At 32.3% G+C, this 26,738-nt stretch overlaps 1 protein-coding gene across 1 annotated transcript; it reads right to left on the reverse strand.

Annotated features, from left to right (window-relative positions):
- Window positions 1-928: 928 nt before the first annotated feature.
- On the reverse strand, window positions 929-25,270 carry LOC143070985 (protein mono-ADP-ribosyltransferase PARP9-like). The gene is made up of 7 exons (XM_076245080.1): window positions 25,071-25,270; window positions 23,521-23,593; window positions 17,844-18,022; window positions 13,555-13,750; window positions 10,358-10,545; window positions 6,695-6,869; window positions 929-1,221 (listed from the first exon to the last, which is right to left on the reverse strand). Exons 1-7 carry the CDS (start codon window positions 25,248-25,250, stop codon window positions 929-931), a joined length of 1,284 nt encoding a protein of 427 aa, XP_076101195.1. The 5' UTR covers window positions 25,251-25,270.
- Window positions 25,271-26,738: the final 1,468 nt, after the last annotated feature.

Here is a 26,738-nt window from a genome sequence, read left to right on the forward strand (position 1 = left end):
CCAAGGTCTTTAATATGTTTGGTTTATTAGTAATATCACTTTACGCGTAATTCTAAATGCAAGATGGGCAAAAACTCCTATTTATTGTCTGCGCACCCTTTCAATCAAAATAAACAGTGTTTGGGGAGATAACTCTTACAACGTTAAGTATTTTGTTACGTCGTTGTAAATTTTTAAAGCGTATAAACTATACGATATCATATTTCAAATATCTAAGCGACATCTTTTGAAACAGCAATACTACGCAAGAAAAAAAATTAAGCGGAAGAAAAAAAAAAAAAATTAATAATCAGAACAAATTCAATAGGTCTTTCCACGGAAAAGTGGAAAGACCTAATAATAATCAGAACAAACCCTATAGGTCTTTCCACGGAAAGGTGGAAAGACCTAATAATCAGAACAAATTCAATAGGTCTTTCCACGGAAAGGTGGAAAGACCTAATAATAATCAGAACAAATTCAATAGGTCTTTCCACGGAAAGGTGGAAAGACCTAATAATGAAAACTAAAATAAACTAAGGTTTCAACTCCCTTATCAAAAGTTGACTTTAGATGGATTTGGCAAATTGTTATTTCCTTTTAGGTTATACCATAACTTTTTAACTTCTGCAGGCCTTATACATCCTTAGATTCAAAATGTTCTACTTCGAGTGTCCTGGTGAAGGTAAATCCAGAAAAGTACTTCGGAAGCATGAAACTTATATCGTGTTGTTTTCATCTTCTTCTAAAAGATGCATAATACTTTGAGTAAACATTATGAAAAATCCCGACAGACAAATAAAGGCTTCTGAACCTAGGACATTCACACATGTATTTGATAATAAAATGCACTTGAATGATATTTAAGACGGAAAATATCATACATAATGATACTGTTTGTAATATTAATACTCAAATCAGATCTGAATCAATAGTATGTATTGTTCGACTAATATTTGAATTTAATACAGTACTGTGGATACGCCTGTTTGAAATTGAATATTATATATTCAGCAACAGGGTCATATTTATCATCCTTTGCAGAATTGAATTTTAGAATAGTTCCATCTTGTCTAAATGGAAGTTCGAGCATTCCTATTACCCATTTACAATGAACACCTGTCAACACTTTACACATGTAAATACATTGCTCATCAGCTGCATAACCGGTTCTCAACCCTTTCATGGCTGCGTGTGAGGCGTCTGCTGTAAAGAAGACACCTTCATCCCATTTTAATTCTTCTACAATACAAATGAACAACAATTCATCCCTTTTAAATATCCAAATTACAAAGGTATAGCATACTAAACATATCAAGCCATAACAATGTATATTCAATCATATTCACTGATAAATAATTTGTTTACCCACTTGTGTTATCATTAAAAATGAAATATTTTGCTCAAATTTTAGCGTAAGTCTATCCTAAATAAGGATCAAATAAGTGTTGTTAACAACTCTTATAATCGATTTGTATGCCCCACCTACGATAGTAGAGGGGCATTTTGTTTTTTGGTCTGTGCGTCCGTCCGTCTGTTCGTTTTTCTGTTCGTTCGTCCGTCCGTCCATTCGTCCCGCTTCAGGTTAAAGTCTTGGTTAAAGTTTTTGGTCACGGTAGTTTTTAATGAAGCCCTAGTCCAATTAACATGAAACTTACTGCACATGTTCCTTATGATATGATCTTTCTAATTTTGAAGCCAAATAAGACTTTTGACCCCAATTCCACGATCCCTTGAACATAGAAAATGAAAGTGCGAGTTTCAGGTTAAAGTTTTTGGTCAAGGTAGTTTTTGATGAAGTTTCTGTTTGAAACAAGAATGTATCCAAAGTACACGGATGCCCCACTCGCACTATCATTATCTATATTTAGTGGACCGTGAAAGTGGGATAAAAATCTTATTTGGCATTTAAATTAGACACATCGTATCACAAGGAACATGTGTAAAAGTTTCAAGTTGATTGGACTTCAACTTCCTCAAAAACTACCTTGACTAAAAACTTTAACCTGAAACTTGCACTTTCATTTTCTATGTTCAGTGGACCGTGAAATTGGGGTCAAAAATCTTATTTGACATTTAAATTAGAAAGATCATACCATAGGGAACATGTGTACCAAGTTTGAAGTTGATTTGACTTCAACTTCATCAAAAACTACCTTGACCAAAAACTTTAACCTGAAACGGGACAGACGGACGGATGAACGGACGAACAAACGAACAGACGGACGCACAGACCAGAAAGCATAATGCCCCTCTTCTATCGTAGGTGGGGCATCAAAAACACCAGATATTAAAATATTTATAACGTAAAAAGGCAAAATGCTTCCTTAGAGAACATAATGCTTTTCAATCTGTCAACAGTACATAACTTGCCTCTTTTTTTTTGTTACATTTAAAATTATGAACAGTATTGGTAATGTCGTATAATATTTAGAATTAATTCAAAGAAAGGTGAATATGTTGTATATATTTGATTAGTTAAGTTTTACTATATAACAAGTCTTAGAGTACGTGTACGTTCTTGCAATATAATTCTCTGAAGGGTAATGGTAATAATTTATTCTTAAGGAACAAGTTGAATATAAAAAATCATTACATTTACATAAGAACATGCATACATGTATACCAAGACAGAAATATGCTGGTTGTTATCCATTGCTTTGATGTTTTGAGCTTTTGATTTATCATTTTGCTTAGTGACTTTCCGTTAAGAATTTTTCTTGGAGCTCGTTATTTTGTTATTTTATTTTTACACTGATATGCAGATGTCTAATTTGAAAAGAGAGAATGAAAAAGCTTACATCGCTCTATCAAGTTACTTACTTTTCACGTGCTCCATAAGTCTGTGTTGATCGTTTATCAATGCCACGATCCGGAAAACTTTGATAATACATCGAAAGTTCATTAGCATGAGATGAACAGTCACTTAATGGCTCGGAAAAGAGTATCAATAGCAGTCAATAGGAAAAGAGTATCAATAGCAGTCAATGAATGAAATAGTGGGGTATTCAAATGTCTTTGCCACATTCATTTCAGGGACATAATTTTGAGAATTACATTGTTCAAGGAGGGATTTTCAAACAATGTCACATAACCTACAAATAATCTGTAAAGTGTATTCTTGATAAATATTTTTGAAGTAATAAAAATCCTGCAGCAGAATCAAGAACATTAAACCCAAATGAACGTAAACTCATAGATCGAAAATAAACTGACGACGCCATGGCTACATGTTCCTTTCTCAAACTTGATTTCCTTAGATCGGGTATATCTGACTGACCAAGCCATCTCATTTGTGTTTTTTCATCGGCAATGCATGGCTTATAGAAGCAGTATCTACATCTACTTGGGACGAATATTTCTGTATGACAAATCCTGGTAAATCATCGTTTTCATTACTGTCTGTTTGTGTGCTCTGTTCTATGGTCATCTGAAGATTTTGTGCATTCCCGCCTTATTCATTAGTAACAGCAGAGTCACCAAGAATTTTAAGCTATTAGTCAGTGGGTTGATGTCTGTCATATTGGTCGTTCATGTATTGTTTCGTCATAAGTCAGACTGTTTATTTTCAACGTTTAAACATTTTGTCGTGTCGGGGCATTTTCTAGGCTTCTTTAAAGTATGGGGTTTGTCTATTTCTGTAAGCCGGTTTCAAAAAATGATTACATCCACGGCTCTAATGGATATTTGTTTCGTTGACATAACATTTCGAAAGTTTTCCTGAATTATGTTATGAACAGAAATAGTAAAAAAGGGCGAAAGATACCAGATGGACACTCAAACTCATTCATCAAAAATTAACTGACACGCCATGGCTAAAAGATGACAAATAATAGTACCGAAAACACAACATAGTAAATAAACAGCTGCGCCATGAGCGCATGATACGCCCGACGTCTTATGTGGAAGTTATATGCAATAATCATAAATAGTTTCTGAGAAAGTTTTAAGCAATAACCATATACATGTATTGTTTTTGAGACACGGCGGGACATGTGAAACCCCTCACCCTGTTTTTTTTTTAAACTAAATATCACTAAAATAAAATTTTGAATCAAAAACCAAAAAGTATACAGATCTTTAGATTAATATAACAAAGAAGTGTGTAAAGTTTTAAGCAATAATCATAAATTATTTTTGAGATACGGCGCGACATGTAAAAAAAACCTCCCCTGTTTAACAAAATACTCAATAACTCGAACATAAAATTTTGAATCATCACCAAAAAGTATGCAGATCTTAAGATTAATATAACAAATAAGTGTGTAAAGTTTTAAGCAAAAATCATAAATTGTTTTTGAGATACGGCACAACATGTAAAAAACCTCTCCCCCTTTTTTACAAAATACTCAAAAACTCAAAAATGAAATTTTGAATCATCGCCAAAAAGTAAACAGATATTGAGATTAATATAACTAAGAAGTGTTTAAAGTTTTAAGCCATAATCAAGAATCTTTTTTGAGATACGGTGAGACATGTGAAAAAAAACACACCCCTGTTTTAATTACAAAGTGCCGTAACTCAAAAAGTTAAATCTTATTTTCACCAAAAAGTATACAGATCTTTTGACCATCATAAGAAACAATAATATTAAGTTTCATGATATTTGGATAAGTCGTTCTCAAGTTACGGTGCGACATGTTTACGCCGGACAGACAGACAGACAGACAGACAGACAGACAGACAGACAGACGGACAGACGGACAGACGGACAGACGGACGGACGGACACCGGACATGTGTATACCATAATACGTCCCGTCAAAATTTTGACGGGCGTATACAGACTAAATCAACACGAACCCCACCAAGGATTAGCATCAATAGTTGTAAGTTCCCAATCATTATGCCCAAACAATATTTTAATTCATTCTTACTGAAGATCAATTAATTCAATGGTTTTTTTTTTACTACTCATTTAAAGATTTTTTAAAATGTAAACACATATTACTTTACAGATAGTTTGGTCAGGAATTTATCACCAGGTTTCATGTTTTAGATTGTAAATTTCCGAGTCCGCAGGTGACCTCACGAAATGTGTACATTCTATGTTAGCAATTCCAAAGATAATACGTGAGTTACATGTAGTTATGTATTTACCAGAAAAAAACTATGTTTTTTTTTTACAACAAATCAGGAAAAAATCAATAATAAATTTATTAGGAGGCCATCATATGATCAACGAAATTTATATTGATAACTTTTATAAAAATAAAAAATCATTGATCATAAAACTTTGATACATTTTTTATAAGTTGGCACTAACTGTAACTGAATATCATGAACCATAATCTTCTCATCCCATTTGGCTCATTCCTTCAATTTCACTCATGATCATGGCTACTGAAAAACATTTTTTTTTCAAAAAACATCTACCTAATTTCAGAATAAAATCTGCTGGTGATGAGACTGTCAGAAATTTGATTTTGGATACACTCAAGAGAGTGTAAAGCTCCATTTCCCCATTTTAAATAAGCCAATTTTAAGACTTTTGGATTAAGCAGCAATTTGAAAGTTACAATTCTAAAAAAAAAAAAACTTCATCCCTGTCCATCCACCTATTTCAAAAGATGACCAAGGACTGTTTGTTACTACAAAAAGATTTTTGGATACATATGGAAAAGTATTTGAAGAACATACCAGTATTTGTGACCGAAAGCTAAAAGTATCGAAAAGAACAATGAAATGACATAAAGTATATGTGAGACTGATGCGAACCAAGGCAAAATCACATTCCTATTTGTGATGAAGGATTTGTTATGCATTATATAGAAGTAGACTTATGCAAGAACATTGCAACAATGTACAATGTGGATAAAACAAAATGGTAGATAAATCGCAAGGGAGAAATCATCAAGATTGTTTTCCTATCAAATTGTTCATCTTTGAGAGTTTAGTTTAAAAAAATGGTAGGCTTCGGCAGTATCAGGGGAACTGTCAAATTTGAAACTAGCACAATGGAAATGAATTTAGTATTTCATTTAGTCATATAAAACAAGTTTCTTGTAATTTTAATGTTATCGACACTATTGATCCAATTGAAGTATATGTACTTAACTAAGTCAACAATTCAAGGTTATCCCGATTTTGTTTTATGTCCATGGATTTATGAGTTTTGAACAGGGTATACTACTGTTGCCTTTATTTTACATTTATTAATAATCTAATTCGTATTATCGACAAATTATATTCCATTTTGTAATTGATAATCGCAAGCTTATCAACATTAAAGTTTCTTGCCGTGGGTGACTGAATCGTGACATTGATAAACCACCAACATAGAGCACGTGGAGCACGTTGACAAATAAGTGCATACATAGAGATATGTTTTTTTAAACATTCAAAATTTGCGAATGAAAGTTTCCTTCAACAGTTAACAAATGAATTGTTGTACTGATAGTTTTCAAAGGTACCAGGATTTTAATTTAATACGCTAGACGCGCGTTTCGTCTATGTAAGACTCAGCAGTGACAAAAGTTGATATTTGAAAATCAAATATTACCAGTTTTTTAAATTCTTTCACCCCGATTTTCCCCTCACATTTTCGCTGTGTGGTAGTTGAGGTTATAACAAAAGGCTTCGTAGTTATGGTTACGTCATATAGATCAGCGAACTGCTATATCCTTATTATTTCCCATAAAATTGTGCATTTACAGATATTCATGAACACTATAGCTATTGCAATATTCATGCAGACTTAAAAAATAAATACTTACTGGTTGCTTTATGAAATTGTTTGAAACCATAAGAATTTATCATATTGACAGTTTTATTTGGTGTACCATGCCATAATTCCAGTTCATTCTTTGTACATTCAGGATTTTGTTCCTCTAGTAAAGCCTTCTCCATCTTGTACATGTCGTATAAAGACACATTTTGTACTCTTTCAATCTAACAAAAAAATAAGAAATATAAAAAAATATCAGTAATTAATAAGACTATGTAAACACATTACAACAATCAAATAATCAGTTTTGTAAAGTATATTTTAGGTAACAAGATATTTATTTTCTTAACTTATACCTCTTGTTGTTTCTCCTTATATTTTAATTCATAATCTTGTATGAACAATTAACTTCAAATTTACATACTATTTTGAAAATTATTGTATGAACAGGTTGCAGTTTAGTTTTTAAGATATTCTATATATGTATGTAATTCAAAGTTAATCTTCTTTCATATGATAAATGAGTACTAAAATAAAAATCATATATTTTATATGTGAAAAGAGTATTATGGAAATTGAATACACTTAAAAGTTCTTTGTGTGTATTTTACAAGATTTTTCATATTGAATAGAAACAAAGCGTCCTAATACTTAAAAAAAAGAACCATGGGTTTAGGAATATGGAATAGTATTTGAATAATAATAATAATATAATAATAATAATAATAATAATAATAATAATAATTCTTTATTTAAAGAGGGTTACACAGTTAGCTGTAAAGCTAATCTTCCCTGAGGCCCTCATAAAATACAATGAAATATAACAAACAATTACAAAATATCAAACAGACACACATACATGAATAATAATGAAATAAAAAATTGTTATGAAATATACAATTTTCAAAACAGGTAAAAGTTACAAATTCATATATGACATGTATAGTATTGGCATCAACAATGTCATAAGTTTGAGTAAGTGTGTGAAAATTATTATGCATATAAAAAACGCACAGCTTCTTAATGTTCCATCAAGTAATTTTTTAAATCTTTTTTGAATGAGCTTGTACTTGAGGTTGATTTTTTCAGGGATATTGGTAAGTTATTCCATAAAATAGATCCTGAATATATAAAAGATTTCTTATGTTTTGGCTTTTGGAACTTGTAAATTTTTGCAAGAGGCATTTCTCAAACAATATTGGTTTATTTCTGGCATTTCTTTAAACTTTTCAGTGAGATATACAGGGGCTTCATTCTTAAGGCATTTATGCATCAAAACTGATTTGTGGTATGAGATTCTGTTCTCTACTGTCATCCATCCAAGCTGTTTAAACAGTGGAGCTGATGATGAAAGTGGATCAGCATCTAAAATAAGTCTTGCAGCCCTTTTTTGCAATTTTATTATTCTGACTAGCTCATTTTTAGCACAACCACTCCAAATAATACAACAATAATCTATCAGTGGGAGAATATAACCATTATAAAATAATTTTTTTAGATCAATATTTAGAAATTTCTTGATTTTACAGAGTAAAAAAATTCTTGATGAAATTGATGAACATAAGTAATTAATATGGCCTGTCCAGGACAGATTAGAGTCAATTCTAACACCTAAAAGTTTTCCAATTGATGATTTTTGAAGAATATTATTCTCAATAGTTAGAACTGGATCTGCTTGATTTAAACGCAGCCTTTGTCTTGTACCTATAACCATACATTTCGTCTTGTCTGAATTTATAAACATGCTATTTTCATGACACCATTTTTCAACACATTGGAGATCATCTTGTACTTTTAATTGCATGTCACCAATAGTCTTTCCTGATGTATGCATAGGTGTGTCATCAGCATACAAGTCTGTATGGCAGTTTTTGATGTGTAATGGAAGGTCATTTATGAACAAAACAAACAAAATGGGACCAAGTATTGATAAAAAATTTATAAACTTTTTATTAGAAAACTGATTATTTATATGGACTTGCTGTGTTCTTTCACTCAAATATGATTTTAAAAATTCAACAGTATCTTCATGGAAGCCATAAATTAGAAGTTTTTTACATAGAATTACATGATCAACAACATCAAAAGCTTTCTTAAAATCCAAGAGGACTGCCAAATTGATATTTCCATTATTCATTTCGTGTAGCCATTTATCCATAATATTAATGAGGGCAGTTTGACATGAATGGTTGGGTCTAAAACCAGACTGGGAAGGGTGTAAAATATCAAACTTTGTCAAATATTTATACAGATGTTTTGATACATGTCTCTCAATTAATTTTGATAATGTTGGCAAAACAGATATTGGTCTGTAATTGCTAGCTACATTTTTTTTTACCAGATTTGAAAATTGGAGCTACTTTGGCATTTTTTAAAACAGATGGATAAATACCAGTATCAATCATTCGATTAAAAATGTATGTTAAGGAAGATGCTATGAAAGGAGCACTAAGTTTTAAAATCTTAGGACCTATATTGTCAGTACCAGAAGATGTCTTAACATCTAGTTTAGTTATTTCAGCAAATAGTTCTGAAACTTTTACTGGAGGAATGATGAATTTATTATGCCTTTTTTTCAAGAATTTCTTTTGTACATAGTTTGTCAGAGTATTAAAATTTGAGTTGATTGGTGCCGTACTATGCCTTAATTTTTCAACACATGAGGTGAAATAATTATTGAACGTATTAGCAATTTCTTTATGATCGGTTGTTTTATGGTCTCCAGTTGTAATAAGTTCATGTGGTTTTGATGGATTAGATGGATTTAGGCTGTGAATACATTTCCATAGTGTTTTAGAATCTTTTGAGTCTTTTATCATATCATTATAATATTTCTGTTTAGATTTATCAATAATATGTTTTGTTCTGTTTCTCCAGAATCTATATTCAGCCCACATTCCCAGTGAGTGATATTTATCTCTCATTTTTCTTGCATATGAGATTTCTTTATTGTACCATTCAGGCTGTCCGTCTTTTTTTACCCTCTTTTTCACAATAGGGGCATGTTTATTTAAAATGTTATTAAAAATGTTGTACCACATTTCAATACAAACAGATGGGTCATTTTCAAATTTAATATGTTGAAAAGGTGCACTTTTTAAATCTTTTAAATAATTTTGCTCATTAAAAGTCTTAAAATTTCTATAAGTGATTGTTGAATGAGAATGTTTTTTATCATACAATTTCTCTTGTCTTGTCATACATATTGGATAGTGATCACTAATAGAATATTTAGAAACATGAGCCTCTTTAACCATGCTTAAACTAGTGACATATATTTGGTCAATCAAAGTTTTTGATTCATTTGTTACTCTAGTTGGTTCCTTAATTATCTGTTGAAAGTTATAAGTTTCTAGAGCAGTTAACCATCTTTGTGGAATTTTATTGGGTTGTAAACAATTTATGTTAAAATCTCCCATAAGTATTACATCTGAATTATATTTCATTGCAATCTTAATCTCATCCTCAAACTTATCTATCCAACCAATTAGTGACTTGGGTGGCCTATAAACAAAGCACAATAAAAAAGATTTCTTATAGCTGGGTTTAACTTCAAACCACATAGTTTCAATATTACTTATTTCAAAATCATTTTTTCTAGAAAAGGAGGTGGTTTCTGTTAAATAGACAGCCCAGAATCACGGTTTTGGTGAGGCATATTACGTTGTTATCCGATCACATATATTATTTATATATTGGGTGAATTTATTACCTTTGTAACTTTAAATGTCTGTTTATTAAACTGGGCGGACCATTCTGGTCTTCCACTAAATACAGATTCTATAAACTTGTTTTCAACAGTCTTGTATTCTAGTGATGAGTTCAGTAGTCGAAAAGCTTTCAGATTACGTGTTCCCTGGTCTTCCCATTCTTGTGGCCACTTAGATATTCCTCTATCTCCTAAAATTGAAAATAATTATATGAAGCCAATACAGCCAAAAAAAGTGAGACCAATTTTCTTATGAAATCTCTCAGAATGTAGGTATCATAACATTTTTTTTTTGTAAATTAATCATGGGTATTTTATTTTTTATTTTCCTTAGTATAGCACTAAACCGCCACATTAGTTTCAATTGATGAATTACTTTCATTACGTAAAAGGAAATCCAAATGTTAGGAGGAGAAAAATAAGAAATAATGGAAAGTACCAAACATTAAACATTCACCAATCTGATATTATATAATACGCAACCAACGTTTTATACCAAGGATGACACTGTTGAATTAAACTGACCTATCAATAAGTAAAATCACAAAAATACTGAACGCTGTGAAAAATTCAAAACGGAAACTCCCTAATCAAATGGCAAAATCAACTGATAAAATACATCAAACGAACGGACAACAACTGTCATATTCCTGACTTGGTACAGGAATTTTCAAATGTAGAAAATGGTGGATTGAACTTGGTTCTATATCGCTAAACCTCTCACTTGTACGACAGTCGAATCAAATTCCGTTATATTTACAATGATGCGTGAACAAATAAAAAAAAAAAGGTACAGCAAGAGCAACCGAGTGTAGGCTTGGTAATGACTAGATACATGGTGTCGTTCCTATTTAACAATTTACTTTTTTTCTTTGTATCATCTGTCCATCTTTTTAAAGAAAAAGAGCATTAATGAAAGAGGGAATAAGATACCAGAGGAAGAGTCAAACTCATAAATTGAAAATAAACTGACAACGCCATGGCTAAAAATGAAAAAGACAAACAGAAAAAATAGTACACAAGAAACAACATATAAAACTAAATACTGAGCAACAGGAACCCCGTCAAAAACTGGAGGTGATCTCAGGTGCTCCGGAAGGGTAAGCAGATCCGGCTCCTCATGTGACACCTGTCTGGTTGCTCATGTTAATACAAACCCGGTAAATAGTCCAATTCGGTAGGTCACATTCATGAAAATGGAAGGGGATTCTAGTTTCGACGTTATAAACATATCCGAGATCATCTATGAAACGGTTATTCAATAACGGTCAACCAACTCGTGATGGTGTCCGTAAAATTTACGAAGGGATGATTTCAACTTCATCATTTGGAAATCTTGGTTTTATAGCTTCCTTATAAGCAGCAATCCTCTATCAAGGAAATCATGATAGGAAAGTCAAGCGCGGGAAAATCATATGCAGGCGCTACTGGAATGTTGCTCTATAGAAATGGAAAGTTCACAATTGGGAAGCTGAAATCATCTCGTATGTCGTAAAGTTTTGTTTTCAACCGACCACCATTGTCAATTTCTAGATGTAAGTCAAGATATGAGTGAGACTTAAATGTATCTGTTGTATCCTTTATCTCTAGTTCGATGGGATAGATGCGTTCAACATAGGCACCAAATTCGAGTTATTTAGTGAGAGAGCATCATCTATATAGGGGAAAGTAAAGTTAAAGGATATTGCTTACTTCTTATTTTTCATCCGGAGAAGTTCCTGTATGAAGTCAGCCTCATAATTTTAAAGAAACAAATCGGAAAGAAGAGGGGCACAGTAAGTTCCCATTGGAATGCCGACAGTCTGTTGAAGAACTCATTCTCCAAACGTAACAAATATGTTGTCAATCAAAAAATCAAGCATCTTAGTAATGTCAGTTTCAGAGAATTTTTTGTTTGAATCAGTATGATCCTTTACAAAGTAGGATTTATCCATCCCTAAGACAAGACACTTGTATCTACGTTGGACATTTTTTTATAAAACGAAGCAAGACCAACTCTTTTAATTCGTCTTTTAGTTTGGAATGTGGAATACTTGTGTAAAGTGAAGAAAAGTCAAATGTTTTAATACTATTGCAAGATGAAAGAATCTTAGATTCTATGTACTCTAACAGATCTTTGGTTTTTTTAGTATCCACATCTGATTCACGTAACCTCTTGAATAAGTATTTCACAATAACTTTGAAGCCCGGCTAAATGGTGTCCTTAGTTGAGGTTTTGAAATAAGTATCCAATGTTCGGACTCCTTTGTTTTTCCATACGATAAAAGGTAAAATATTTTCCCCCATAACACCTATTTTGTAGCTCATAAAAGGTCATATTACAAAATGTAAGCAGATTCTTGATTTTCTTTCTTTTGATTGGAGACCCAAATAATACCAATGCAAATATAAGGTAAAAGTCCGAATCAGCCTTTTCCCGCCATATTTAATAAATCAAATATCTTGAAAAGGGGCTCCATGACCTATCAATATTTTTAGCTTATTTTGATCCTTAACTAATACTCTTCCAGCTTAAAGTATTAATTTTGAATTCTTGATTTATTTAATTTTACCTTAGATCACCTATGTACATTTTTTGTACATCCTTAAACCGCATATAGTAATACTTTATCGATGACAGTACAAATCTCGACTCTGTTAAGTTGAATGGATCCCTAGCTACTGTGTAAATAGCTCTTTCTGTATAGCAACTTTGTCTTAATGAGTTACAATCTTATTTTACATCATCAAATTAGTGTTTATGAAATTAAAATTATTAATGAAATGGCATTTAATCCTGTCAATAAAGGCAACAGTAGTATACCGCTGTTCGAAATTCACAAATCGATTGAGAGAAAAAAAATCCGGGTTACAAACTAAAACTGTAGGAAACACATCAAGCATTAGTTTAACAAGGGATAGAATCCTCGGGAATGAAACATGTTAGTGTAATAAAATTTTTAAATATTTCGTTACGTGCGCACAGAGGGTTGGATCAGAACAATCAGGAATACGATCTGTTTGATTAAATTTTCGTTACAGTTAGGTAGTTTTATTATTTTACTTTTCACTACTTGTTTCGGCTAAGTCTAGTATAGGGCTGAACATATGAAATACACGATTTCTTTTTTGCTGAAGACCGACAAACTGAGAATAGAATTCCTTGTCAATCTGAAACAGATTTATTCAGGAGAAGTGGAATCATGATAAATGAAATTCACCAGGTGATTTTTCTTTTGTCAAAACTTCTAGTTTATCTTCTTTGTCTTTCTTCAGATATGCAGTCTTTTCTTTCTGCAAACCGTCATTTACATCTCTCTGATAGTCTTTAAACGCTACCGCTGCCCCATCAGACTCTCTTCTGTAATCATCCTCATGACTTTTAATAATCGTGCTGAATTCTGTATCCATAATTACCTAAAAAGATAAAAAATAAAAGCATGAAAACTGAAATTACAATAAAGTCAAGAATTAAATAGATGCTAAGCATTTTCATTACGTTCATGTACATAGTTATAAAAGCAGAGTAATTAATAAGTGTTGCTAGATTTGAGAATTAAAAAAAATATCTCAATGTAGAGTTCAACTCGATTGTAGAAAAATGCATAACCTTTTAACACCCAAAAAATCAATTAAAGAAATGCAATGAGTAATCCAACTCGGAAAAAGCAAACTATTTATTTTTATCTTAATATGATCAGTATTAGAAATAGATTTGTTGAACGAAAGTAACATTGCATACAGTGGCAAGATGTGAAGTACATAAAGATTTGTTTACATGTATAACATATATCCTATATTGTCATGATATTGTAATAATTTGGACACATAGTCTTATATTCATAAAGTTTTATATTCATAAAGTTTATCTGGTTTGTATAACTAATAGAATATGTTATGATAATTTCCACTGCCCAATTATCAATTTCTTATTTTTCAGCAGTAATATACCCTCTACTCAGTTGTATGGTGTTTATACTATGTTTCAATTGATACGTTATGCTCGTGCATGTTCACACTTTACGGACCTACAAGATAGTAGAAGTAAGTTTGTATACACGCTTTAATATTCAAATCTTTTATAATTACAAACATGAAAATACGTATGTAATCACCTCTACCAAATCAACTTATCTTATCTTATTATCCCTCGGACATATTGCGATGTCTGATTCCAGTTTAGGGTATCAGTTATTTTTTTATTTTTTAATCATCATAAAGATAAAGATATTTGGCAAATGTTTTCATTTTAAAAAGCTTATGTTTGACATTTCATATCTATACTATTAAACGAGAAGACCTCATTTTGTGTGTCGCTTCTCTTCCTCCCACAATAAATTAATAATCATCATGCCTCTGTGTCCTATAGGTACCTTGCATAGTCGCATTTGTCATCCATTCTTATTATTCAGTTTGGGTTATTTTGGGAGAAAAACGAAAATTTAGGCGTCCGAATATTGCTTCCGTCATCAAACCGACTTCCATATCACACCATGACTTCCGGTTTCAACATTGAGAACCAATTGTATGGTAGATAACAAAAATGAAAAATAAACAAGCCAATCAGAGCGTTGTCCATATCGTGGTTTTTATATCATAAGAAACACTACTTTTATACCTCGGTTTTAACTTGTACATAATTTTCATAACTTCTCGGACGGGGAGAGAACGACTATTCTTGCATTTATCTGCATGTATACTATGATTAACATACTACTATATTTGCGTTTATCTGCATGTATACTATGGTTAATATACTATTATATAATATAAAGAGACTCTATACAATATAGCAGTGAGTTTCCGTCATCAAACTGACTTTTACCCCAGGAGTAGATTACCTTAGCCGTATTTGGCACAACTTTTTGGAATTTTGGGTCCTCAATGCTCTTCAACTTTGTATTTATTTGGCTTTTTAACTATTTTGATCTGAGCGTCACTGATGAGTCTTATGTAGACGAAACGCGCGTTTGGCGTATAAAATTATAATCCTGGTACTTTTGATAACTATTTACACCACTGGGTAGATGCCACTGCTGGTGGACGTTTCGTCCCCGAGGGTATCACCAGCCCAGTAGTCAGCACTTCGGTGTTGACATGAATATCAATTATATGGTCATTTTTATAAATTTTCTGTTTACAAAACTTTGAATTTTTCGAAAAACTAAGGATTTTCTTACCCCAGGAGTAGATTACCTTAGCCGTATTTGGCACAACTTTTTGGAATTTTGGGTCCTCAATGCTCTTCAACTTTGTATTTATTTGGCTTTTTAACTATTTTGATCTGAGCGTCACTGATGAGTCTTATGTAGACGAAACGCGCGTTTGGCGTATAAAATTATAATCCTGGTACTTTTGATAACTATTTACACCACTGGGTAGATGCCACTGCTGGTGGACGTTTCGTCCCCGAGGGTATCACCAGCCCAGTAGTCAGCACTTCGGTGTTGACATGAATATCAATTATATGGTCATTTTTATAAATTTTCTGTTTACAAAACTTTGAATTTTTCGAAAAACTAAGGATTTTCTTACCCCAGGAGTAGATTACCTTAGCCGTATTTGGCACAACTTTTTGGAATTTTGGGTCCTCAATGCTCTTCAACTTTGTATTTATTTGGCTTTTTAACTATTTTGATCTGAGCGTCACTAATGAGTCTTATGTAGACGAAACGCGCGTTTGGCGTATAAAATTATAATCCTGGTACTTTTGATAACTAATTAAGTCGGACATGACTACCGGTTTTAACATTGATAACCAATCGTATGATAGATAAAAAATGATAAATAAATTAACCAATCGAGTGTTGTCCATATCGTGGTTTTTAGATCGTAAGAACCACTTCTATTATACCTCGGTTTTAACTTACACAATATTTTCATACGTACTCGTACGGGGACAAGACAATTATTTTCACGTTTATCTGCATCATCCCCATGTATATACTATGATTAAGGTTCATCATAATCTTTTGGCTAAAATGGCCGTATTTACACCCCAAATTTTACTCTGAGTACAGACTAACCTATACACCTGCAACAGTTTTAAGGGATGGCAGGAACTAGATATATAAATTTTAAATGCATTTTATGTTTCAGAAAATTATAAACTTTTCTAGATTTTGCTATCCATTTTTTTTCGTTCCTGCAGAAGGTGCAAAAATTAACTAAGTAGTGAAAACGATTGAAAAGCTCCCCTCATATAATCAATGTTGTGAGTAGTATTGATTTAAATGGAAAATAGATGGACAATAGACACCTGTAAACAATAGGTGATTTAACAGGTTTAAACTGTGTAACTGAGTGGATCGTATCAAATGAAACTCGGGTGTTTGTTTATTTTGCTATCTTCTGCAGACATCAAAATCCAGGTAAGTTTTTAATTTTCTGAAACGTAGACTTCATATAACTTTTATATATCTAGTTCCTGCCATGCCTTAAAACTTTCCTGGATGTACCAGTTTGTCTGTACTCATAGTAATTTTGGAGGTGTAAACAAGGCCATATTTTTCAATTCCTTATGATAAACCTTAATATACTACTATAATACATAGAGACTCTCTATATAATAAAGCAGTGATCGCCATGGACAAAAAACTTTATAGAATTAATAGTTAATAGAAAATTAAATACACTCTAATATTTATAATATAGGAACGTATGTTCAAAGTATAAAGAAACGCGAAAATAATGGAATATAACAGAAAACAAAACAATAACGGACTTTGAAAAAAATGAGAGGGCTTAGAAATATTGTCCTGTCTCCATGTACCTATATGACTTTTGATATCATTTCTTAAATTCCAAGACATATTTTTTTTTACAAAAATTCAGCCTTAAATAGTTAACACACTTTCAACCTTAAAATGTCCGCAATTTCGCTTTTAAATGTAAGTTATACAGGACTTCCGGTTTTAAACTTGCACATAAATTTCATAAGAGTACTCGAGGACAGAAGAATAATTATTGCGTTGACAGAGACTCCAAATAATTTAGCAGTGATCGTCTAGGAGAAGAAATTCATAGTTAATGGCAAATGCTCTTTATTTATAGTATACGTATGTTCATGCATAGTATACAGAAACGCAAATATAATGGAATTTAACAGAAAAAAATAACGGACTTTGGAAACAAGGGAGAGGACTTAAAACTGTTTCCAAGTACCTATGAATTTTGATACCTTTTTTGAAATTCTTCAGATATGAAATCTTTTACTGCAATTCTACATACAAATTTTCACAAGCTCTAATGCCCGTGATTTCGCGGGTGTGTTCTAGTATTTAATAATTTAACAAAGTACATAGAGGAAATCGAACGCAAAGCTGTATGCATAGTTTGTTCAAACATTCTCTTTCTTAAAAAATATCTATATGGCACCAGCTTTAATGTCAAATATATCTCCTATGTAGTGGATGTGTATCTTATTTAGAATATGTAAAAATAACACCAAACTCCAAGGGAAATCAGAAATATGTAAAACTGCAAAAAGTATGCGACAATGTGAACCTACCTCTTTGTCAGCTGTTACTGACATTAGTCTATCATGGTGTTCTTCTGTTTTATTTTGTCCTTCTATGACTCTATTTAACCCCTTCTTGGCATTATATATATCTCGCAGAGAGAAACCATAAATGGTGAATGTAAGTGGCCAGCTTCCCTTGTCATCGGACTTTTTTTGTTCTAGCTTAGCTGAAGATAAAATATGCTACACATCAGCATCTTTGCGATGATCCTCGTTACCCGTCTTGGTTAAGCGTGCAAAAACACGAACTAGTAAAGTTATAGACCAGCTTTTATTTTCATTTCAATTTGATAAGATTTAACAAAATTAAATATCACAAATAGTCGTCATATGTCACCTTTCTTGGCATAAGAAGGAAGAAAAGAAATTGAGGATATTAAAAGCAGCATCTCTTGTTATCTGTCTTTACAACATTTTCTTTCTGAAGAAAAAAGTAAAAGTTAAATACCAGCTTCTGATATCACCTGCCTTGATGGAGCTATTAGAAACACATAGAAAGTGTTACTCATCAGTGTATCTTTGTTTCTGACTAAATCTCAGTCATCTTGACCTAGAAAAATATTTATTTGGAAATGTTATAGATCAGATTCACTTGGCTTCGTTTATCTGCGTCTACACTTTGTTCGCGGTTACTGAAAGAAAGGGTATTATATGTTACAGATAAAACTATCTTGTTATTTGGCGTCATAACATGTCATCGCTAAGCTGGAAACCACAAAAAGTATATCAGCACCTCTTGTCTTCTAGATGCATAACCTTTCCTGAATTATCTGGGGGCAAAAAATAAAAAGAAAGTAATTTTTTCCTAATCAGTTCAACTGTGTTCTTAATTTTTATTTTGACATACATGAAATCAATACTTAGAGCCAACTTAATATTATGGTGCATAAAATAATGATTCTAACTAAAGCAATCAGGCTATGTTTTATGCTCAATACATTGGAATTGTAGTAGACTAAGCTTAAAGTCATATGAAACCTCAAATCAAAAAAAAAAAATAATGCATATGTTTTTTTATAACTCAATGGACAGTTTTCATTATAAAACTTCTGTACATACACTTTTTTCTGAAGAAAATTCTTTAATTTATTCATATTTAGAAGAAGTTTACTTTATTTTAATTGCTTTTCAGGAAGCAATTCCCTCGACATATTTTCCGTATGCAAAGTGACCTCAGTGTGACCCATCTCTTAAAAATCCGGTGATCACAATACGCATGGATGTCCTTAAAATAAACTATTATCTGAATTAACATGTTAAACACGTGCTCAATTTCCGTGCTTTTTTGTTGATTTTTTGTCGATTGTTGACAAACAGGTGACAATCGTTAAACTTCGGCTTCAAAACACGAACTTTAATTACCTGCCATATTTTCACAACAACACTGACCGATTGAAAATAAAATTGACGATTATACGAAATTGACACGAAAAAAAATATAAATTCGTGCACAGAAGACTAAGTTAATGATGTTTGTATGCATTGGTTCAAGAATTGGAAGAACATTATTTTTCACCGGTCACTCGTTTCTTATGACTTTAAAATTAGAGCATTATAGAGGTGTAAATCGGAGAATATTTATAAAGATCAATGGTTTTCTAAAATTATCTTTTCTTTAAAACGTCAAAGATTCCGCAGATAAATTACACTATAAATCACCTTTATCCTAATGTAAACAGGAATTACGTTACAGGGAAAGGTTTCCTTAGAGTATTAGGGAATTGCTATTCCTGTCCTTTACAGCTGCCCTTTAAATGATTGATGGAACTTTCCTGTGTTAATTTGTTTGGGCTTCTTAGTGTGTCCGGTTGTCCATATAATAAACTCAAATAATTATCTTTGTCCTAGTCATATCACATGTCAACGTTTTCTTTCGTTGGTAACCTTCTTTCAATTGTAAAAAGTTGGTATATACTTCTTCGGGAATAATATCTAAAGATAGCAAAGTAATTTTGTTCTGTTTTATTTTCAGCAGGTACATAAGGCTAAACCATTCAAGGAACGATATAAATTTGCTAGTGCAGAAATGCAGTTTTGTCTGAATTTAGAAAGAAAATGATGGACTTTTATAGCTACCAGTTCGGCTATTCAAAGGCGAAAAAATATATTTTTTAGCTGCTGCAAGTAATACAAATTAATTCCCTCTTTCAATGCTTAATATTATAGGTTCGTTATACGATTCATAATTTGCACTAATTTAACAAGCCTATCAGTGCGCGAACTGGTGAAAAATATTACCTCCCCTGTAAACAGTGCGCTCTTCTGACAAGAGGTGATCGGTAAAGAAAATCGAATGATGCTGTAATTGTTTAGCTTGTTTGAAATGGGCTAGCACTAACAACTAAGACGTGTCAACATAATGTGAATATGATACACGGCGGCTTTGTGAAAAATTGTGCTTATCCTGCTACAAGCATGAAATTTGGCAAAGACCTTCCTCGACTATTTCTAAGATAGGGAGGCATTATGAAAATTAAAAAATACATACACGACTAACAAAGGCCAGAGACTTGGGACAGGCGCACACATGTGGCTAGGTTAAACATGTTTTGTGAGATCTCAACCCTACCTTATACCTCTAGCCAATGTAGTTTTGTCAAAATGGTCCTCGTGGAAGGACATTTCGTTTAAGAATTTTAGTTATGATCCTGGACACAAATGGTAGAACTAACGGAAATACAATAAACGATTCGAAATCAGAAAGTGCGGTTGAGGCATGGAATACAAGTGTATGTCCTCCGTAAATTGTAAAACCCTCCCTCCATGCAAACGAAGTTTTGTGTATATAGGATAGGAATCGCCCGCCCCGTATGTTTAAATGCATTTGTCGGTTTGTGTATCTGTTTGTCCCTTCCAACTGCCTGTGTATTTTGTCTCAACTTTATACAGCTCCTGACAATGTGAAACTTCAATGACGATAGGATGCACCGGTTCGTTGAGATATCTTAGAGTCCCTTTGGAATTAAAAAGTTTGACTGCATATATTATATATATGCACCTTGTCACAGATACTCCAAAGTACCAAAGACCAGTAACTTTGGGAAAATATTTTATAAGTGTTAGTACACTTTGGAATTTTACTCTTTCCAATATAAACCTAAGCATCGCAACTCCTTAACTCATTCGCCCCCAAGAGGTTTCTAAAAAATCTCTCGTTTGAACCCACCCCCACTGAAAAATGGTAATTTTCCGTCTATTTTCCGAAAATAAAACGACCTTGAGAGGTGAACATTGACCAGACTGTGTTTCTATGTCATTCAAGTCTTACCCTATAGTTACTTCATTCCATTCATGCTAACTGGGAGTATATGGGACTTAAGTGTCTTGCTGGCGAATTATTATTGTCTAGTCAAGTCTGCCTAAATATCTGTTTTTACGGATTTTTGACAAAACGGTGACCTAGATTTTACAGACTAGTTTCCTATTGGCCATATTATACCTTTTTGTGTTTCTATACCACCTATGCATGCATTTACGATAATATTTTATACCTACAATGACTACCAGTTTCGTAGTGGCCATCAAAAGATGCCTACCCCACCTGATTTTACACGTTATTCCGATTTGGAACTTATAAACGGCTTTCAAAGTGCCATATTTTCATAAACAGACGTCTTAGAAGAGTTCATGGACCATGAACTGCTTGGTTGAAGTTCCTGCTATCATGATAGTTCAGGTGGGGCAGTTCAAAAAAGGTATGGAGGGTCATACTGGCCATCAAAGAATGGTTGTCGCCATCACGCCTACAGGCGGGATTGGGGGTTAAAAGGTTAAAATTGATTTCAGATACACGTGAAAATTGGTGGGTCGGTAGATCCTCGTTTACACACCTACATGAAGGAATTATATTGCAGTCCATCAATTTTCCCAAAGTTACTGGTCTTCACTTTGGAAATTCGGCGAGAAAGCAACTTTTTTGTATTTCGGTTCTTCCCAATAATACGCCTTTCAAGTCCATAGGTCATTATTTTAGATGTTTAAAATGTGGAAGGATTTCGTTTAGTAATATACCCATCGATTTAGTGTAGAAAAATAGGTGTACAAAATAACTTAATTTCCGGTAATTCATGTTAACTATAATGTCCTAAATTGTCGATTTTCACATGAAACCATAGCAGTTGGACAAATTTCACAAAATGTAATTGTCTCAAGAATGTCTAAACCAACATTTTAAAATAATGTTTTATTTATGTTGTCTGATTTTTCAATTTTTTTTAATGCCATAATGTGATACTCAGCCAGTTGAAACGTTCTTTAGGTCCATCTGTGTGCGTGGTTTGGGTGATCTGGTCCAAATTTCTGGGGTTATATCTCTTAGTACTCAAAGATTGGACCCTCACCAGTATGCACCTCCTATGATGTGGTATATTGGATAATAGCAGTCTGTAAACTCATTTATATTCGTAAAAATTTGCAATTATAATGAATAAACTACATGTAATTGAATGAGCGGAAAATGTAATAACCATAAGAGATGCAACTGCAATTTGATTATCAAAAGTATCAATACACTAGTAATAAACTTCAATATCTATTTTTGTAGCATCCCCCTTTTACGACATGCAAAATATTAAAAAAAAAAACATTTTAGGAACTTATTTCTTTAATTTGATCAGGGTTCCTTGTAATCAGCCTAATCTGGCTTGTCTGGCCATAAGCCAACAAAGATAGATACATTTCGGAAAAGAAAACAAGATTTAAAATTAAAAATGAATTATATCAGTATAATAGTAAACTTTAATATCTATGCTTTCACCCTTTTATACCCCCCCCCCCCCCCCAAATACATTGGGACCTCAAATTTTAAAACAGAGTCTTGAATATCGAGTGCACCCTTTTCTATTGTTGCAAACATTAAATTATTAATGCTTGGAGTAATGTGATAAACAGGTAATATTTCTTTGAACTACATGCAGAACCATGCAATTTCTTTCACTTCGACGTTTTTAGGTTGGATTAATTCATTAATATGTATTTCGTACGTTCATTTGTCAATATCCTGGTCATCTCTAGTAGGTAATTTGTCACGTATATTGATTACATTATATCGAGTTGTCCCAACGATACACTTGTCGGTGTGCTTGATCATACGAATATACCGACATTCATATAGACAAAATGACCCAACTTTGAAAAAATCTTGTGACGTAACTACATGTCGGAACACGTTAAAAATTGGATCCTCATTAAGCTACATTATTGAGGTTTGATATATTTTTAAAAAAAATTTAGAAAAATATGCAGTCAAGTCTGGCAGTTTTTTTTATACACCCTATGTTGAAAAATAGATTGTTCAATTAACAACATGTTTGGCAATTAAAAAATCATATATCAACACATTCAGCCTTTACATATACTCTACTTATAGTGGTTGTAAAAAAGTTATATAATGATTTTGTGGTTTTTTTTTTACCTTTCCTATCTCTTTCATAAGAAGAGTGACTTTTCTATTGTTCTAGTGTCACTGGAAATCCCACTGCATATGCTAACCGAAAAGTTGACCAATACAGTTATGTTTTTATGTTGTTTTGATATTCGTAAGGAAACGCTTATGTTCTCCAGTGTATATTTGGTGGCGTTTATGATGAAGATAAATGTTTTTCAATGGATCATTGTAACTTGTGTAAAAGTTACTCGAATAAGAGCATGCGTATCTTATAATTACCTTTTTCAATATTCTTCTCAAGACTGATAAGTTCAGCGGTCAGTAATCTTTTCATGTGTTCATTTCTATATACCTAGCAAAAAATGAATGAATTAAATTATTTTAAATGATTTTTAGAGCAATTTAAATCAGTTGATATGTTTTGCTCTCACATCACTGTTGTATGTCAGACGACTGCAGGGTTGATTGTTCTTAAACATTTTAAAACCAACAATTGTGTATCATTGTTTGAAGTGAAGTGACTTCAATTTAATGATTGTCGTTAATTGCTAACTATCATATTTGTTTTCAATGCAGTGATTTTGTTATGTACATTGATCAGGTCGTTGATGTGTTCGTTCGAATTGTTTTTTTTATATTGTCTTATTGTAACTTTTATCGCTTGTTTCACTCAGCTTGTTTTGTTGTTGGGGTGTACTTTTACCACATACAATTGTGTGTGTATTTTTATCCATCTGATGAGTAAAGCCTTTTTCAACTGGTTTTTATAGTTCGTTCTTATGTTGTACTGTTACACTACTGTCCCAGGTTAGTTGAGATCCCGCTAACATGTTTAACCCCGCCACATTCTGTATGTATGTGCCTGTCTCAAGCCAGGAGCCCGTAATCTAGTGGTTGGCGTTTGTTTATGTGTTACATATTTGTTTTTTCGTTCATTTGCTTTACCTAAATTAGGCCGTTAGAAGTCTCGTTTGCATTGTTTTACATTGTCATGTAGGGACCTTTTATAGCTGACTATGTGGTATGGGCTTTGCTCGTTGTTATAGGTCGTACGTTGACATATAGTGGTTAATTTCTGTACCATTTGTTCTCTTGTGGAGAGTTTTCTCATTGGCAATCATACCACATCTTCTTTTTTTATATTTTCATTTTATTATTTGTAAAAGCGAAACATGCACAATATACCATTTTTTCATTGCACCGCAATACAAGTTAGTTAGGTCATATGATACAAATTTTAAAAAAAAGTTGAATATGTTTTATTAATTTGAATGGCTATGTTTTACTATAATGATACAAGCGTGTGTGAATTTTCTTTTGAAAGACAATCCGTTATCTTATTAAATTTTCAGAAATGTACTGCTATTGATTTACTGTCTTCCCGTACACTAATTCACCGATATTTTCCATACCTAGTGACTATAACTACGCGACCTCTTTCTAGAACGTCGGCGACCGCACAGCACAAATGCGAGTGAAACAACAGTGATAAAAAATTTAATAAAAAAACGTGTACTGGAAAATAAATATTAGTAAATCATTCCTTAATTGGAAACATCAAGTGAACAAGAGTAATGGAAAAAATAAATCAACAAATGAGATTGCATGAAAAATATATGCAAAATTCACATTGCTCTATCAATTTTTCTTTTTCTGCATATGCTTCACGCTCTCTTCTGTTTGTTGTATACCACGAACGCTAAAATTCGGCAAAAAATTCGAATGTTGTTAATCTTGCAATCAAATAACACTGACGGAAATGTTCATGGAGGGAATATTATTACGAAAACTTAAAAAAACAAAAAACAGTATGAAATGCTTTTACTCACATTAAATGTCTCTTCGTCGTACAACACCAGATTGACACTCATTATACAGTTGGGACGATTTTTAGCGAAAGTGTTTACTGTATCATACATGTATTTTGCTACTACATCAACAGGATATTCCAAAGCACCTGCTCCTATTGCTGGGAATCCAATTGATGTATAGCCATCCTCGTTTGCCATAAGCAAACAAGAATAAACGAAGTTACAGATTTGCTGTAAAAACAAAACATCCAAAACATTCCAGTGATTTGATATGCAATGTTGTTGTTTTGCAGAAAAATATTAGAAATATCACATGCGAACAGAAAACATATTTATATTCAAAGTAAGGTGATATTATCGAGGTAATTTTATGGCATGTATTAAGAAATGTGTATCAGACTTGCGCTTTGATGACAGCAATGTCGCAGAGTATTGTTATTGTCTCTTCGTAACTTTCAGTCCAATGTAGACAAATTAATGATGTCAGATTTTTTTCAAATGATTGCCATTAGAACAAATATCTACAGGAGTCCACATAAATTGAAGGTCAGCTATTAGAGGTCATTGCTGAATATTACTACTTGACTAATAAGGGAGACGAAAGATAACAAATGGACATTCGAACTCACAAGTAAAAAAAAAGTAAAAATACAACAATTCTCCTAGGAAAATTTAAAAAGGTAAGTCCTTAATCAAATGGCAAAATCAAAAGCTCAAACACATCAAAGGAATGGATAACAACTGTCATATTCCTGACTTGGAACATGCATTTTGTTCTGTAGAAAATGGTGAATTGAACCTGGTTTTACACCTAGCTTAACCTTACACTTGTATGACCGTTGTATCAAATTCCATTATATTGACAACGATATGTGAAAAACACCCAGACATAATAATCAGTAAAAATGTCAAAAATAGGGATACAGCAATCAACATTATACGATACAGTTACAGGGAAGGTAATGACGTTGCTATTTTATGTTATTTTCACGACGTCAAACTACGACTTATCGGGAAAACATTCAGTTTTCGACTGAATTTTATCATTCAAACTTATCTAACTTGAAAACGAGTTCTTGGACCCCTCTTTTTTAAAATGTTATTTGGATTGATTACGTTAGACTATTATGTGTGCAAATTTACATGAAAACATAAATAGTGCAATTTTTTTAAATTGGATAAATATAAAGCAAAAAAATTATGTTTTTTCTACATTCGTGAACATTTGATAAATATGAGTTATTTGAAAAAACAAATTGCACCAATGTAAACTACATTCATATAAAACAGAATTTACGAATAATTTAACAAAAAACAGCTTGTGTTTATCTTTTAAAACAAAAAAGTTCTGTATTTCTGTCCGAATTTTGAGCAAATATATAAAATTTCAACCTCATTTTACTCAAAAAGTAGTACATGAAGGTATATCTTTTATTACATTTTTTATTTAATCAGACAAAAAATAGCCTATGTGCAAATTGTCCGCAAACTGTAAATATGGGATCAAAACTGTAACGTATGACTTTAAAACTTAAACTATTCCAACGGCTCAATTATAAGGTGGTATAATAATCACATGTTTATATATACACGTTAGTAATTATTCTCCTGTTACATTATACAAATTTTACTTTGAATGCATGAAGTAAAAAGTAAGTGAATCCATAGTGTATAAAAAAGTAAAGT

This window comes from Mytilus galloprovincialis, chromosome 4 (assembly GCF_965363235.1).
Source record: "Mytilus galloprovincialis chromosome 4, xbMytGall1.hap1.1, whole genome shotgun sequence".
Lineage (NCBI taxonomy): Eukaryota > Metazoa > Mollusca > Bivalvia > Mytilida > Mytilidae > Mytilus > Mytilus galloprovincialis.

Excerpts from the sequence above, each read along its gene's own strand:
- LOC143070985 (XM_076245080.1), bottom strand. The coding sequence starts at position 25,250 with ATGGCAAACGAGGATGGCTATACATCAATTGGATTCCCAGCAATAGGA. Across the intron at positions 23,594-25,070 it reads ACGACGAAGAGACATTTAAT|GTATATAGAAATGAACACAT; the intron begins GTGAGTAAAAGC and ends ATTTTTTGCTAG. Across the intron at positions 6,870-10,357 it reads AGACATTTAAAGTTACAAAG|ATTGAAAGAGTACAAAATGT; the intron begins GTAATAAATTCA and ends TTTTTTTGTTAG.